Source organism: Tachyglossus aculeatus, chromosome 2, assembly GCF_015852505.1.
Source record: "Tachyglossus aculeatus isolate mTacAcu1 chromosome 2, mTacAcu1.pri, whole genome shotgun sequence".
Lineage (NCBI taxonomy): Eukaryota > Metazoa > Chordata > Mammalia > Monotremata > Tachyglossidae > Tachyglossus > Tachyglossus aculeatus.
In genome coordinates, this window is record NC_052067.1 from 148,126,380 (window position 1) to 148,141,641 (window position 15,262).

The window sequence follows — 15,262 nt, forward strand, 5'->3', positions numbered from 1 at the left end:
ACTCTATTTTACTTGTACATATTTACTACTCTATTCTATTAATGATGTGCATATAGCTATAATTCTATTTATTCTGATGGTTTTGACACCTGTCTACATGTTTTGTTGTCTGTCTCCCCCTTCTAGACCGTGAGCCTGTTGTTGGGTAGGGACCGTCTCTATATTTTGCCGACTTGTACTTCCCAAGCGCTTAGTACAGTGCTCTGCACACAGTAAGTGCTCAATAAATACGATTGAATGAATGAAATAACACTGAATACATCAACCAATTTATTGAGCGCTTACCATGTGCAGTACACTGTACTAAGCACTTGGGAGAGTACAATATAACAGAGTTGGTATATGTGCTTCCTATCCACAAAGAGCTTAAAAGCACTTAATTAAAAAAAATCCAGGAGGTTACAATTCCTCCTGCCTCCCAGCCAAGTTTGTTGTGGTCAGGGAATGTATCTATTTCCTGTTTTATTATCCTCTTCCAGGGGCTTAGTACAGTGTTCTGCACACAGTAAGCACTCAATAAATATGACTGAATGAATGAATCAAATTCACAGTTCAGAGCTGACAGGTCAAAGAGCACCTAAACTTGGGGAAAGAAGAGAGTAGAGAAATTTAAACATCTTCACTGGCACTCCTTCTATTTTGTTCTTGCTAATTCTGGGTCCAGTCATCTAAACTGTGAGCCCCTTGTAACAGGGACTAAAGATGATCTATTATTTTATTGTATTTTTTAATAGTACTTAAGCACTTAATATGTGCCAGGCACTCTACTAAGCACTGGGGTAGATACAAGATCATCAGATTGATCACAGTTTCTTTCCCACAAGGGATTTACAATCTACCTAGTGGGGGGCACTCGATTTAATCCCCATTTCACAGATGAGAAAACGGAGGCACAGAGAAGTTAAGTGATTTGCTCATTGCTATCCAGGAGACGGGTAGTGGAGCTGGGATTAGAACCCAGGTCTTCTAACTCCCAGGCCTGTGTTCTTTCCACTAAACTAGACTGCTTCTCCATAATTTGAAAAACACACTTATCTTCAACTCTGTTGAAACTACATCTGTAATTTGAGCTTCCCTTGCCTTCCACTCTTTTTCAACCAGTTTTGGAAACTAGTATCTGAGCACAATCTTCTAAAGGATTCTGTGGCCATGGTTTACAGTTTGAGGGACCTGGTAATAGGCGGAAAGCTTCCCATCATTTTGAGGCTTCTGAGCTCTTATTCCCTGACCTGGAACTACGATAGTATTTCGTACTCCTTCTGTAACCATAATTATTTGGCAAAACAAAGGGAGTTCAATTTTAATTGCCTAAAATTTACAGCCACCAAAAACTGACAGCTACAGTTCCTTCCTTTACTCTGTAATGCTGATAAATTATTGACACAAATTAGCACAAAGCACAACAAAATCAGAGTTCTGGGTGTACAGTACCTTGGTAAGAGCAAATTTACAAGTTAAAGCAATTGCTTTCCTTTGTATCTACGTGGTTTAGGGGAAAGAGCCCGGGCTTGGGAGTCAGAGGTCACGGGTTCTAATCCCAGCTCCACCACTTAACGGCTGTGTGACTTTGGGCAAGTCACTTAACTTCTCTGTGCCTCAGTTACCTTATCTGTAAAATGGGGTTTAAGACTGTGAGCTCCACGTGGGACAACCTGATAACCTTGTATCTCCCCCAGCGCTTAGTACAGTGCTCTGCATACAGTAAGCACTCAATAAATGTGATTGAATGAACAGCATAGGAGTAGCAGGTTAAATAATACCTGTTTTTGACTAGCCATAAGCCGTCTTGCCAAAAACATTTAGTTTCAGGAACCAAACCTCTAAATTTGGTGAGGGAAATCTCTTTTAATGCCTTTGGGAGAGAAGACGGTTTTGTTCTCTGTCTCCCCCTTTTAGACTGTGAGCCCACTGTTGGGTAGGGACTGTCTCTATATGTTGCCAACTTGTACTTCCCAAGCGCTTAGTACAGTGCTCTGCACACAGTAAGCGCTCAATAAATACGATTGATTGATTGATTGAGATGTTTTATTTGTGCTAATTTTGCTGTCTCTAACTCTTGACTCTCCTGTGTCCAAGCCCACTGTTCACACTCCCTGTGGACAGGGAACATGTCAATTAACTCTGTTGTATGCACTCTTCCTAGCACTAAATCCACTACCAACACAGTAAGCACTCAATGTCAGTAAATACCACTGATTAATAACTGTCTCAACTCTGCCAAATAGCGTGCCATTGATGCCTGTCTACTTGTTTTGTTGTCTATCTCACCCCTCTAGACTGTGAGCCTGTTGATGGGGAGGGATTTTCTCTAACTGCTGCTGAACTGTACTTTTCAAGAGCTTAGTACAGTGCTCTGCATACAGTAAGCACTCAATAAATACGATTGAATGTATGAATGAATAGCAACACTCCCCTCCTTCAAAGCCTTTTGAAATATTGCCCTTGCCCAGGAGGTAGCCCTCCATGGATCTGCCCATCTTCCCGACTAAGCCATCCATCAACCCCCTTGGCATTCAGGTAATCATCTGGTTTTTCTTATTGATTTAATCATTTTTGGCTTTTTTTATATTTAATAAGCGCTTACCATGTGTAGAACACTGCTCTAAGCGCTGGGGTAGTTACAAGTTAATTAGGTCAGGCACAGTCCCTGCCCCACAGGGGGCTCACAGTCTAAGTACGAGAGAGAACAGGTATTTAATCTCCATTTTACAGTTAAGGAAACTGAGGCACAGAGAAGTTAAGTGACTTATCCAAGGTCACATAGCAAGCAATTCGCAGAGACATGATTGAGGCGAGATGCTTGGCCTCAATGATTGGCCTCATGATTGGCCTTGTGGCGAGAGCAAGGGCTTGGGAGTCAGAGGTCGTGGGTTCTAATCCCAACTCCACTACTTGTCTGCTGTGTGACCTTGGGCAAGTCACTTAACTTCTCTGTGCCTCAGTTACCTCATCTGTAAAATGGGGTTTCAGAGACTGAGCCTCATGTGGGCCAGGGACTCAGCACATAGTAAGCATTTAAGAAATACCGTAATTATAATTATTACTATTATGAACCCAAGTCCTTCTGACTCCCAGGCTGGTGCTCTTTACGCTAGGCCATGCTGCTTCTCTTGGAGGCTATTCGCATTTGTCAGTAGTCTAGATTGTTCAGTTTATTTCTAGCTCTACCTATACACTGTTAACTCCATGAATCAATCAATTCTATTTATTGAGCGCTTACTATGAGCAGAGCACTATAACAAGCACTAGGCTGAGTATAACATAACAATATAACAGATACAGTGACTGCCCACTATGAGCTCCATGAAGGCAAGGATCAAATCTCTTATTTCTTTTAAATGTTCCTAAGTGTTTAGTATAGCATACATGATGACCCGGCCCGCACACTCCACTCCTCTGCCATTAACCGCCTCACTGGACCTCATTCTCACCTGTCCCGTCGTAGACCCCTGGCCCACATCCTTCCTCTGGCCTGGAATGCCCTCCCTCCACACATCTGCCAAACTAGCTCTCTTCCTCCCTTCAAAGCCCTACTGAGAGCTCACCTCCTCCAGGAGGCCTTCCCTGACTGAGCCCCCCTTTTTTCCTCTCCTCCTCCTCCTCCCCATCGCCCCCCAGCCCTACCCCCTTCCTCTCCCCACAGCACTTGTATATATTTGCACATATTTATTACTCTATTTATTTTATTAGTACATATTTACTACATTTATTTTAATGATGTGTATATAGCTATAATTCTATTTATTCTGATGGCATTGACACCTATCTACTTGTTTTGTTTTTTTGTCTGTCTCCACCCTTCTAGACTGTGAGCCCATTGTTGGGTAGGGACCGTCTCTATATGTTGCTGATTTGTACTTCCCAAGCGCTTAGTACAGTGCTTTGCACACAGTAAGTGCTCAATAAATACGACTGAATGAATGATAGGCATAAAGTTAATAATTTTGATTTTGGGGGGGTGTTTATGATATTTGTTAAGCATTTAGTATATGGTAGGCACTGCACTGTACTAAGCAGTGGGGTAGATACAAGCTAATCAGGTTGGACACAGTCCCATCTAGGGCTCACAGACTTAATTCCCATTTTACAGATGAGTAAACAGGCACAGAGAAGTGTTTTGCTTAAGGTCACACAGCAGACAAGTGACAGAGCTGGAATTAGAACTGAGGTCCTTCTGACTCCTAGGCCATGCTCTATCCATTAAGCCATGCTGGTTCATGTGATACAGCTAATTCTTTAATAAGCATGGCACGTCATAGACTATATAAAAGGATGAATACACCAAACATTTAATCAAAGAATTAGTTTAGTAGCTGTGGTGGCTAGCCTTCTTACAAGGAATTCAATGTATCCCACTGATCATAGATCTCCCTTTTGGTCAATGGAGGCTGGCACAGGAGAAAACCGAGAGTACTGAAATACTGACAGGACAGTGTGACAGCTATTAAAAAGAGACAAAGTAATGAGACAGACGGAGAGGTATAGAGGGAGGAACAGGGAGAGGAAGGAAACCTGCAAGTTGCAACAGGTTCAGTGGTATCTGTTATATTATCTAAGGGTAAGGCTTGATCCTGAATTAATTAGGAGCCGGTGACGGTATAGCGTATTTTAACTGAAGAAAAATACTTATGAAAAATAACAACCTGAGCTTGATTGAGTCCACACACTTTGCTCCTGTAATGCCAACCTAATCATTTTACCTTCATCATATCCATCTCGCTGAAGATATCTCGTCCATATCTTGCCCTCTCCCTCTTCATATCCAACAGACAATTACTCTCTCCAGCTTCAATGCCTTATTGAATGAATGTCTCTTCCAAGAGGCCTTCCCTGACAAAGCTCTCCTTTACTCTTTTCCCACTCACTTCTGCATTGCCCTGGAACTTGGATTTGTTCCCTTTTTCACCCCTCCCTCAGCCCCATAGGACTTATATACATATCTGTAATTTATTTACTTACATCAATGTCTATCTACCCCTCTACATTATAAACTTGTTGTGGACAGGAAATGTGTCTTCCAACCCTGTTATACTGCACTCTCCCAAGTGCTTAGCACAGTGGTCTGCACACAGTAAGTGTTCAATAAATACGATAGACTGATTTATCATTAGTAGGCCTGATTTTTTTTATGTTAATTTGTTAGGTACTTACTACGTGCCAGGCACTGTACTAAGCTCTCAGGTACATTCAAGGTTGGACACAGTCCATGTTCAATGTGGAGCTCACAGTTGTAATCCCCATTTTATAGATGAGGTAACTGAGGCACAGACAAGTTAAATAATTTGCCCAAGGTCACACAGCAGAGAGGTGGCGGAGCCGGGATTAGAACCCATGTCCTTCTGAGTCCCAGGCCTGGGCCCTATCCAGTAGGCTGCTCTGCTTCTCCATGGTTTTGCACCACCAAAAATCCCAGTGAAAAATGCAGAAATAGGATGGTTGGGAGAGATGGTCCCCATCTTCTCAATTAAGTTCAGATCCAGGTTCAGTTCCTGAATCTCTAGTCCTCAGATAGCAGGTTCAGATCAAATGGAGTGAGAAAATGTAAAGTATCTCTTGGGTCATGAAATCGTGTCAGTTAAGCCTCATCCCCGCCTTCTTCTTCTGGTAGAATGTAGCTCCTTTTGGGTCTCATCAGCTTCACCCACAAAACCCAGAAAGCCAACAATTCTTATCACCAATTTTCACAGCTACGACTTGAATTCTCACCCAACCACTTAGTTCCTTCCAGTTCCTCCCCAAATCCCTCGCCATTCACCTCTACCAAAACATTTCCACTACTACCACCAATTTCCCTACACAGTTCAAGAACAATATTCTTCTTCCTCATCAGCTCTCCTCAATCCTAGTATAACTGACAAGTGGAACAACCCAATTGCTGTCCCCTTGGATTCTTTCAATCTTATTAGACACCAAGCTGTGTAAGGACAGGAGCTATGTCTCTTTTTCCCTTAATATGCACCCCAATTTCATAGACCTCATCTGCTTTGGAAGCTCATTAAATATGGCTTTAATTGATTATAATGACATTTCCATTCAGTCCAAGCCTCCCCAGTCCTCGAGAACCTCCGGTGGTTACCCATTCACCTCCACATCAAAAAGAAACTCCTTACGATCAGCTCTAAAGTAGTAAATCACCTTGCCCACTCCTAAGTTACTTTGCTGATTTACTACCACATCCCAGACCTTCCACTTAGCTCCTCCGACACTGACCTACCCACTGTACTTTGATCTTGTCTATCTCCAAACCCTTGCCTATACCTTCCCTCTAGCCTGAAACTCTCTCCCCCACTTCATATATGACAAACCACCACTCTCTCCACCTTCAAAACTTTGCCCATCTCCTCCAAGGGGCTTTCTCTGGCTAAATGCTCATTTCCCCTACCTCTTCTCCCTTCTGTCCCCCCATGTACTCAGATCTGTACCCTCTAAGCACCTGATATTCACCCCACCCTCGGCCTCATTCACTTCATCTTCAGCCTGACAGCACTTACATACATATTGATAATTTGTATTAATGTCTATCTCCCCTCTAGAGTGTAAGCTCCTTGTGGGCAGTGAACATATCTACCAACTATGTAGCGCTTAATACAATACTCTGCACACAATAAGCACTCGACAAATACCAGTGATTGATTCTGCAACATATGACTTTAGTAACATAACTTTGGCAACTTACTCCTACATCTGATGTATTATAAGTAGGGTACTATCCATGTCTCTTGTCTATTCAATCCTCATTTTTCAGGGAAGGAGAGCCATAAAATATATATTAAAATTCAAAGTGAAACATACCAATTTGTCACTGGAAAAGTCATTAGTCCTTTAGTACTGTATTTACCCTTACTAGTCACCTTTAACACTTTGTTCTTCATGCCCAAATTTGATATCTAGAAATCCTAACACATGTGATATGAATACTAATGTTATCAAGATAATTTCTAAAGTACACATTTAATTACAGTGAGAACTTTATTATCTGGCATGCTGGGGGACTGAGAGATGTTGACTAGTCATAAATTCAGGGCTGCAGGAAGAACTACTCCCAGTATTAGGTGTTGGGCAAAATCATCATGAGAACCAGGAATAAAGTCCCTGCAGAAGCCGAATAAAAGAATGCAAGGAGCCATCATTAGTGGGAAGTTTTTGTGGCTACAATATTGGGCAAATATGTAACTGATACTCTCTGCCTTGTGAGGGGTCTGAAACACCTTCTGATAACTATAAAAGATAAAGTGGTTAGTAGAGTGCTCTGCATATAGTAAGTGATCAATAAATACCATTCAACTGTTGAGTGAAGGCTGACCTCATAATCATCATCATCAATCAGCTAACCAAGATTGTTTTTGAATTGAGGGATATCAGCTTCCCGGCAGGCAAAAAGTCAGTAAAGCTTTTAGAGTACTAGCAAGTTGCTTTTGATAATATTTACCCATATATAATCTGTGAGCCCCAAAGTGGGATCTGTGTCTGCTCTGATTATCTTTTATCTACACCAGTGCATAGCACATTGCTTGGTGCCTAGAGCATTTAAATACCACATTTATTATTTTAAAATAACAATAAAACAGTTTAAGGACACAATCCCAGCAGTAAATATCACTTATGGTTGAAGAAAAAAAGTGCCTCCGCCTCTTTGGGAAAAACATGAAGATTAACTTCGAACTTAACTAACCCCTGACTGATTTTACAATGACTATAGCTGTAATTAACACAGATGGAAGAGCTTAAGGAATGTAAAGTAGATTTTTAAAAATATCAAAGTCAATAGGTAGTAAACAGTTTCTTAAAATATGTTTCCTTTAAACTGAGGGTGCAGTAAGGGTGTAGTTTCAATAACCAAGCATGTTGGTTATTGAAGGTTATTAAAGGAAAATAAAAGCCTGTTAAATCTTAACTAAGGAATCCCTCTTAAGCCTTGTACCATTCAAAACTCCAACCAGGTTTGCAGATTGTTAATTCTACAGGAAGACTTTCATTAGGAAAGTCCCTTAACTTGTCATGGGACTTAGAGTACTGAGGGCAAAAGGGAGAAGAGCATCTAGCAATTACCAGGTGACATCATAAAAATTAATTTTACATTCATTTTATCTTTTTTCATGCTGCATACCAATTTTTATAATTACTTCAGAATGCCTGAACCATTACTACAAGAAGAGAAGTAAACAAATATAATGACTATAGGAGACACCGTACTGTTACAAAAGAGTAAGTCACATCCATAATCTTGGAAAACCTATCTGAGGGTATGTGTAGCTCAAGTGCATCTGAACTGAGAACTGTTTTTCCTTTTCATACTACTCATTTCATAAGGCTCCTATTCATTTTATCACCCCCAGTTAGTGTATTCAAAAGGCTCTATTAATCCATTTACTACCAGCATTTCTTTTGTGAACAGAAACTCATTATTAAAATGACATTTTAGTTAAAAACCTGGGAAGTATTTCCAACCTTCTTTCTTCTTGATTGCTTTCCTCAAGTTTCTGTAGCCTTCAAAAGCACGAAGTACAGTATTGGAAGGCCAAGCCAATGAAGGACAAACCAGACAGTAAAAAGCGAGAGTGATAAGAAAGTCAAAATGATACATGAGCTCGAAGATTTTAAAATAAATTTTTAAAGATACCAAAGCCAATAAATAGTAAAAAGGCAATACATTTTGCAACAAGTAAGCAGAAAACAAGAGACTGTGTATCCTAGCAATGCTTCCAGAATACCAGGTCAACTAATCTGACAACAATATTTTCAGTAACTATCTATATCCTAAATTGATAGGGGCGAGGTGATATTGAAATATGTATTTTAGCTCACGAAAGGTGAATCTGACTGACTTCCAAAGAAAGCCTCGTCTTCAAAGAAGAATTTTCCTGGTTGGCCTTTTAAAAAAATCATTTAATAGGCCATTAACCCCCAAAGTCTTAGAATTTCAAAAAGTAATGCCTTTATACCATATTATGAAAATACAACTAAGTGCTAAGACACTAATTTGCTACATGGCTTCATATCAATCAACTATTAGTGAATTTCAAAATAGTCTAATGATCACGCCTACTTCAGGATAGTTAAATTACTTGTGATATAAAATCTGGTCAAATGGCTATGAAATTCATGAGACACTGGAGATTACTTACCATAACCTGTGTTCTTTCAAAGTGCTTAGCATTATCAGCTCATTTCACTTAGAAATCCTGCTCTCCCAGAGGATTTGGAACTTGGCTCCTCAAAGATGGCTGTCAGAAAGATTCCAGATCTGATGGGGTTCCCATCCCTCAAGTTCTCCCTACCAAAAAAACCCTTCCTTTTTATTTTTGCTCTATGCAGCAGAGGTCTGCTTTGTCAGAAAAACAAAGCAGATGTCAACCACGGGATGGAGAGGAAGAGGAAAAAAAGCAATAAACGTGCACTATCTTTCTACTCAAAAAAGACAACATGGGAGGTTTAGCCATTTTTGCAAATACGGCTAAGGCTGACCAAAAACTCCTTCCATTCTGTGATTTATGTTTTTCCTTGTGCTGCTTTTTTATTACTGTTCTAAGAACTTTTAACTGCTGTTTTATCAATATATGTCAGCTTGTCTTTCCCTCCCATAGATTATAAATTCATCAAAAAAAAATCTCCTCTTCTAGCTTGTAAGCTCCTTGTGGGCAGAGAACCTGTCTACATATACTGTTGAACTCTTCCAAATGCTTAGTAGAGTGTTCTGCACAAAGTAAGCAGTCAATAAATATGACACTGATTGATGAATGTTCCCAAAGCTACTTGTACAATAATCTGCATAAAGCCTGAACTCAATACTGCTGATGTGATTTTATATGCTATCTAAGAGGGCTGGCACCCTTTCTGATTCTTCCTTAGAGCAAAGGCTATAAGAATATCATGACATAATTAATTTTGGCCATAAAGGAGGCTGAATAATCCGTTGCTACTCTCTCCGAATTGTCTAAGTACGGTACATCGTTTAAGCTTTTGTTTCAAGTATTTCAGAATATTTCTTCGAAGTCAGTTAATAAGATTGCTTTGATGTGGGTGAACAGACCAATATTCCTTGAATCCGGGACCAGTGTCAATATTTCTGCATTCATAGCTGGTATCACTGGAAATTCCGCTGAAGTTGAATGTGGCACTGACACAAGTCCAACACTGAATTTGAATATGTACTTCAGATTGTTGGAAATTTCTGCGTGGGCTGCAGGCTACTGCTTTTTATAGGAAAGCTATGTGCATCCTGAGTTTTGGGGAGCCTGTCATTTGCATCTTTTTCTCCATCTCAATGTGGGACTCTTCCACTGTTTATTTGATAAAATAAATTTTGGACTATAAAACCTGTTGAGAGGTTATTGGGAATTGTTCACCATCTTACAACCTGCCAAGCTTTATTGATTCTGGGATTGGCTGAAATGAGCTGTGAAACTTAAGCTCACAATTGTCTTAGGGCCATTTGGTATTCTTGAATCTGGCCAGAGCAGGAAAAAGTTTATTTCATTAGTTCTTTGATGTCAGATTAGGATTCCATGAATCTATTCTGCTCCTTAGTCTCAGAATCGATGCTACTACCTCAATGCCCAAATGTTTACAATTTCAATTTTGGAGGAGAATTTGAAAATGTATCTGTGGAGGAGACGTTTAGTCAAGTTTAGGTCTTCTATAAGCTCTTTATCAAGAGTCTGTATGCCATTCATTCAGGGAACTGAAGAAAGCTATGAATTTCCCTGTAGCCTAATTAACTTGGAATTAATCAAAATAATAGTGGGTCACTCTCAGTGACTGAATTCTTTAGGGTTGTAGACCCATATCAAGTAGCAGTTGCATTTTGTAAACAAAAGAACGATTTTCCTTATTGATTCTATTGTGAATTTCAGTTGCTTTCTCCCAAGAAAAAGACAAAAAGTATTGAGAGTAAACCATTCTTGTTATTCCTACTGGAGAAATATTTCTTCAATTGGTCATTTTTCTCAGAGGTCTTCTTGGCTCTTCTTGTTTCCTATCTTGAGCATATTCTCTAGAGGGCAACTCAAGTGATATCAGGAAAAGAGTGTGTGGTATAATGTGCTATATCTCTTTAAAAATTCTGGATCCATTCCAAGAACCTCCCCTTCAGCCCCTAAAGAAAGAGCTTCACTGAAAAGCAAAGCTCTTTCTATTGGTTGGTCTTCAGAAACTGGTCTTCTTATTCAAAACATGACCACTCTTAATTTCTTTTTTTTTCCTTCCTTTCTCTCTCTGTCCCTCTCCCTCTCTCCATATAGGCACTTGCTTCCTGCTAAGTCCAAAAACTAAGATAACTCTTCTTTTTCCAGGAGCCCCAAATGATGACTGCAATAATGAGAGGAAGTTATATACACTAGTAAGAGTTGATGAGCTTCTTTAGCCCTTAAAACTACTCCACATGAGAAACGGTTTAAATAAAAGCAGCTGTGTGGGTTTCATTTTCTTTGAGATCACAATGCCATTGGCAGCAAGCAGTGATGGGAGGCTGAGGTTAGACGAAAACTCCCATCTAGGGAATAGGAAGTGGATACAGCAATGGCCTGAGCGTCAGAAGGGCCTGGGTTCTAATCCTGACTCTGCCACCTGTCTAATGTGTGACCTTGAGTAAATCTCTTGGGCACATCTCCTCCTCCCCATCCCCCCTGCCCTAGCTCCTTCCCCTCCCCACAACACCTGTATATATGTTTGAACAGATTTATTACTCTATTTATTTTACTTGTGCATATTTACTATTCTATTTATTTTGTTAATGATGTGCATCTAGCTTTATTTCTATTTGTTCTGACAACTTGACACCTGTCCACGTTTTGTTTTGTCTGTCTCCCCCTTCTAGACTGTGAGCCCATTGTGAGCCCATCATATAAAGGCCGTCTTTATATGATGCCAGCTTGCACTTCCCAAGAGCTTAATACAGTGCTCTGCACTCAGTAAGTGCTCAATAAATACGATTAAATGAATGAATCTCTTCATTTCTCTGTTGTCTCAGTTACCTCATCTGTAAAATGGGGTTTAAGACTGTGAGCCCCATGTGGATCATGGACTGTGTCCGAGCTGATTACTTTGTTTCTACCCTGGCACTTAGAACAGTGGCTGGTACATAATACGTGGCTAACAATAAGTTAGCAATAATAACAATAAGTGGCTAACACAGTCTTCTAGACTGTGAGCCCACTCTTCTAGACTGTGAGCCCACTCTTCTAGACTGTGAGCCCACTGTTGGGTAGGGACCGTCTCTATATGTTGCCAGCTTGTACTTCCCAAGCGCTTAGTACAGTGCTCTGCACACAGTAAGCGCTCAATAAATATGACTGAATGAATGAATGAATAACAAATACCGTAAGAAAAAAAATCCCTTCTGCTTTCCTTAGAGTCTTAGAGACGGGAGTAGCATTGGCCAGTAAGAAAGTGGGGGGACTGGGACCTAAACTTCCTTGTGTGAGGGGAGACCCCAGGAGTTTTCTTCATATCAGCATCTCTGCTCTGGAGGTAGTCACCCCAGATGTCAATTCAGAGATGCTGGGGACTTGGGGAGCTGTAATCCTTCAGTTTCCCTGTAGCCATTTAAACAGAATGGAAGGTAAAGGGCAGAAAGGTACCAAACTCTGGTAGATTAAACCGCTAGAAGACTCCTTCAGGTACTTAAATATGTTTAGTGTGGAAAAAAATAATCTGATAGTATTCAGGGAGGAAGGAATTAGGTTCCTCAGTTTATGCTGAGGCCAATCTTTCCTGGGCCTGAAATGGAAAGCATCAATCAAAAATTCCCTGAAGTGCAGTCCTCTTCCTCATCAGAGATGGAGAACCAGAAGGAAAGGAAAAACTACTTTGTTGGAAGGCTTTGGGTAAAACCAGAACACCCCCTGACCAGACCACAGGCCTTTCCACCAAGCAGTTTTGAAAATTCAAACCCTTAATCATCGGAGCAACCTCAGAGAGATAGATATCTAATTGGAATGAGCTAATAAGACTTTTTACCAGCTTTGAAAAAACAGAACTACTGAATTTCAATTATTCTTTTTAATACTGGGGTGAGAGGTGTTACTCGCCTGCTTGTTAGGAACTAGCAAACAAAAATTTCATCTCAGAAGCAATTGGATGGGAAAAACAGTACTTTCCACTAGTAATTCACGTTTTAATGTAAATGGTGCAATGCAAAATTGTAGAACTACAATCAGTGCATTAAGAGATTAGAAAATTCATTAATTTAAAGATCATCCTATGAATGTTGAGTTTTTGGGTTACTGAGTGGAATGTACCAAATAAAAATATTTGCTTTAGGGTCATAAAATGTAGATGTTTTGTTTCTACTTACTATCATGCTTACTTTTAAGCTAAAAGCCTCAGGACATTTTATAAACCTAAGATAGTTAACATTATTTCCATTTTGTATGGGAAACTGTGATGCAAAAGTTAAATTACTTTCTCAGGACCCAAAAGGTAGCTAGTGGAAGACAAATCCCAGGATTTCTAGCTTCCACTCCAATTTCATAGAACTGTTCAAATATAACTTTGTTCCATTTGTCAATTCGTTGTACACTGGTGGATCTCATTTCATTTTTGTTTTTTAAAAAATTAGCATTTCTATTGCTTCAGGAAGTCTTCATTCATGTTTTAAAAGGAAGACCCCATAACAGTATCAGTCAGCTATCAAAGGATATAAAATAGAGGTTAGGCAAAGGAAAGCGAGGCTATGGGCTTACAGTTGATCTTTTATACATTTCAGAATTTCACTCTGCACCACCAAAACACAAAACTGTGTTGTCCAATACATTTTAATCAATCATTTATTGAACATGGTTACCATTTAAGGGCTAGATATTCAAAATGTACACATACTATATGCATCTAAAAATTTTGCCTAGAATGGTGACTGGATCTTGTGACTATCATAGTAACAACAAAAACATGAAGAAGGGGAAAAGAAAAAGGGAACATATTTGTTGGGTCTGACCCTCCTACTCACCCCAGCCCCACAGCACATATCCTTATACTCTATTACTTCCCCTCTCTGCCATTTATTTTAATGTCGGTCTCCCCTGTAGGCAGGGATCATGACTACCAACTCCCCCAAGCACTTAGTACAGTGCTCTGCACACAGTAGGAGCTCAATGAATGCCATCGATTGATTGAATTCCCAGTGCCATCGCATTGACACAGTTGAGAGGATGGATCATATTTTCAATATTTTAATTAGGAATCTTATTTGCCCATCTTCCTTTAGTAACTTATCACGTACACTCACACTGATTTTCATTGCACACGGATAAAAGCATAACTGATTATCTTTTTTTATTTCCTGAAGTGATCTTCCTGAAAATAAGACAGGAAAAATATCTACGGCAAAATTAAGCCTCTCCTCTAAACAACAAACTTTCCAGCTCCTCACCATCCTTGACAGTATTCATAATCCTGAAAACACTCTGTGCCCCAAACTTTGTTGATCTCACAACTGGAAAATATGGAGCCCAAACATTATATGTATATCTGATTTATGAATCAACCTAGTCTCTTAGCTTCCTTCTCCCTCTTGCTGGCTTCCTCTTGGCTATTTCATTTTTTATTAACATCTCTCCCAGAAGGGCGGAAAGAGTGAAGGTGAAATTTAATAGTCAATGTTACTACTTGTAAGGAGGCTAAAATTACATTGCTGGAGGAAAAATGTTGGAATTTATAAATAAGAAATTTCTGAATTACCTGTTGATTTCATTTAACCATGCTATCCTTGTTCCCCTAAAATAATGAAGAATTGGCTGTCGTGAGCCCAGGAAGGCTATCGGCAGAAGCTTCTCACAAGGTCTGCTATGGATTTTCCATAATCAGCAGGGCTAAATCCCATAATAAACAACATGGGGATATCTCTAAATGAAAATTATTTCTCAGGGCTCAACCACACTAATGCATTCCTTAAATCAATCATTTATTGAGCGTTTACTATGTGCAGAGCACTGTACTAAGAGCTGCGGAGAGTACAACGGAATTAGCAGACATGTTCTCTGCCTAAAATGAGCTTAAAGTCTAGAGGGGGAAACAGATAGTAATATAAATAAATAAATAATGTATAATATAGCATTTAAAAATATGTACATAAGTGTTGTGGGGTTGGGGATGAGGCAAATACCAATAATATTATTAATAATAATAATGACAGTATTTGTTAAGTGCTTACTATGTGCCAGGCACTGTAATAATAATAATGATGATATTTGTTAAGCACTTACTATGTGCCAAGCACTGTTCTAAGCCCTGGGGTAGATACAAGGTAATCAGGGTGTCCAACATG

The 15,262-nt window shown here is 39.7% G+C and overlaps 1 protein-coding gene across 6 annotated transcripts in view; it reads right to left on the reverse strand.

The window, feature by feature from the left end:
- Positions 1 to 15,262, reverse strand: part of KIF21A (kinesin family member 21A) — a 148,887-nt gene that overhangs the window by 60,455 nt on the left and 73,170 nt on the right. For 3 of the 6 annotated variants that reach the window (XM_038759878.1, XM_038759900.1, XM_038759865.1), the window contains exon 12: positions 8,431 to 8,487. The exons of 2 other annotated variants lie outside the window; for them this stretch is intronic. In XM_038759878.1, the coding sequence (XP_038615806.1) occupies positions 8,431 to 8,487 (57 nt within the window). The remainder of the gene's footprint in view (positions 1 to 8,430; positions 8,488 to 15,262) is intronic. One more of the 6 variants, XM_038759872.1, reaches the window with a different exon arrangement.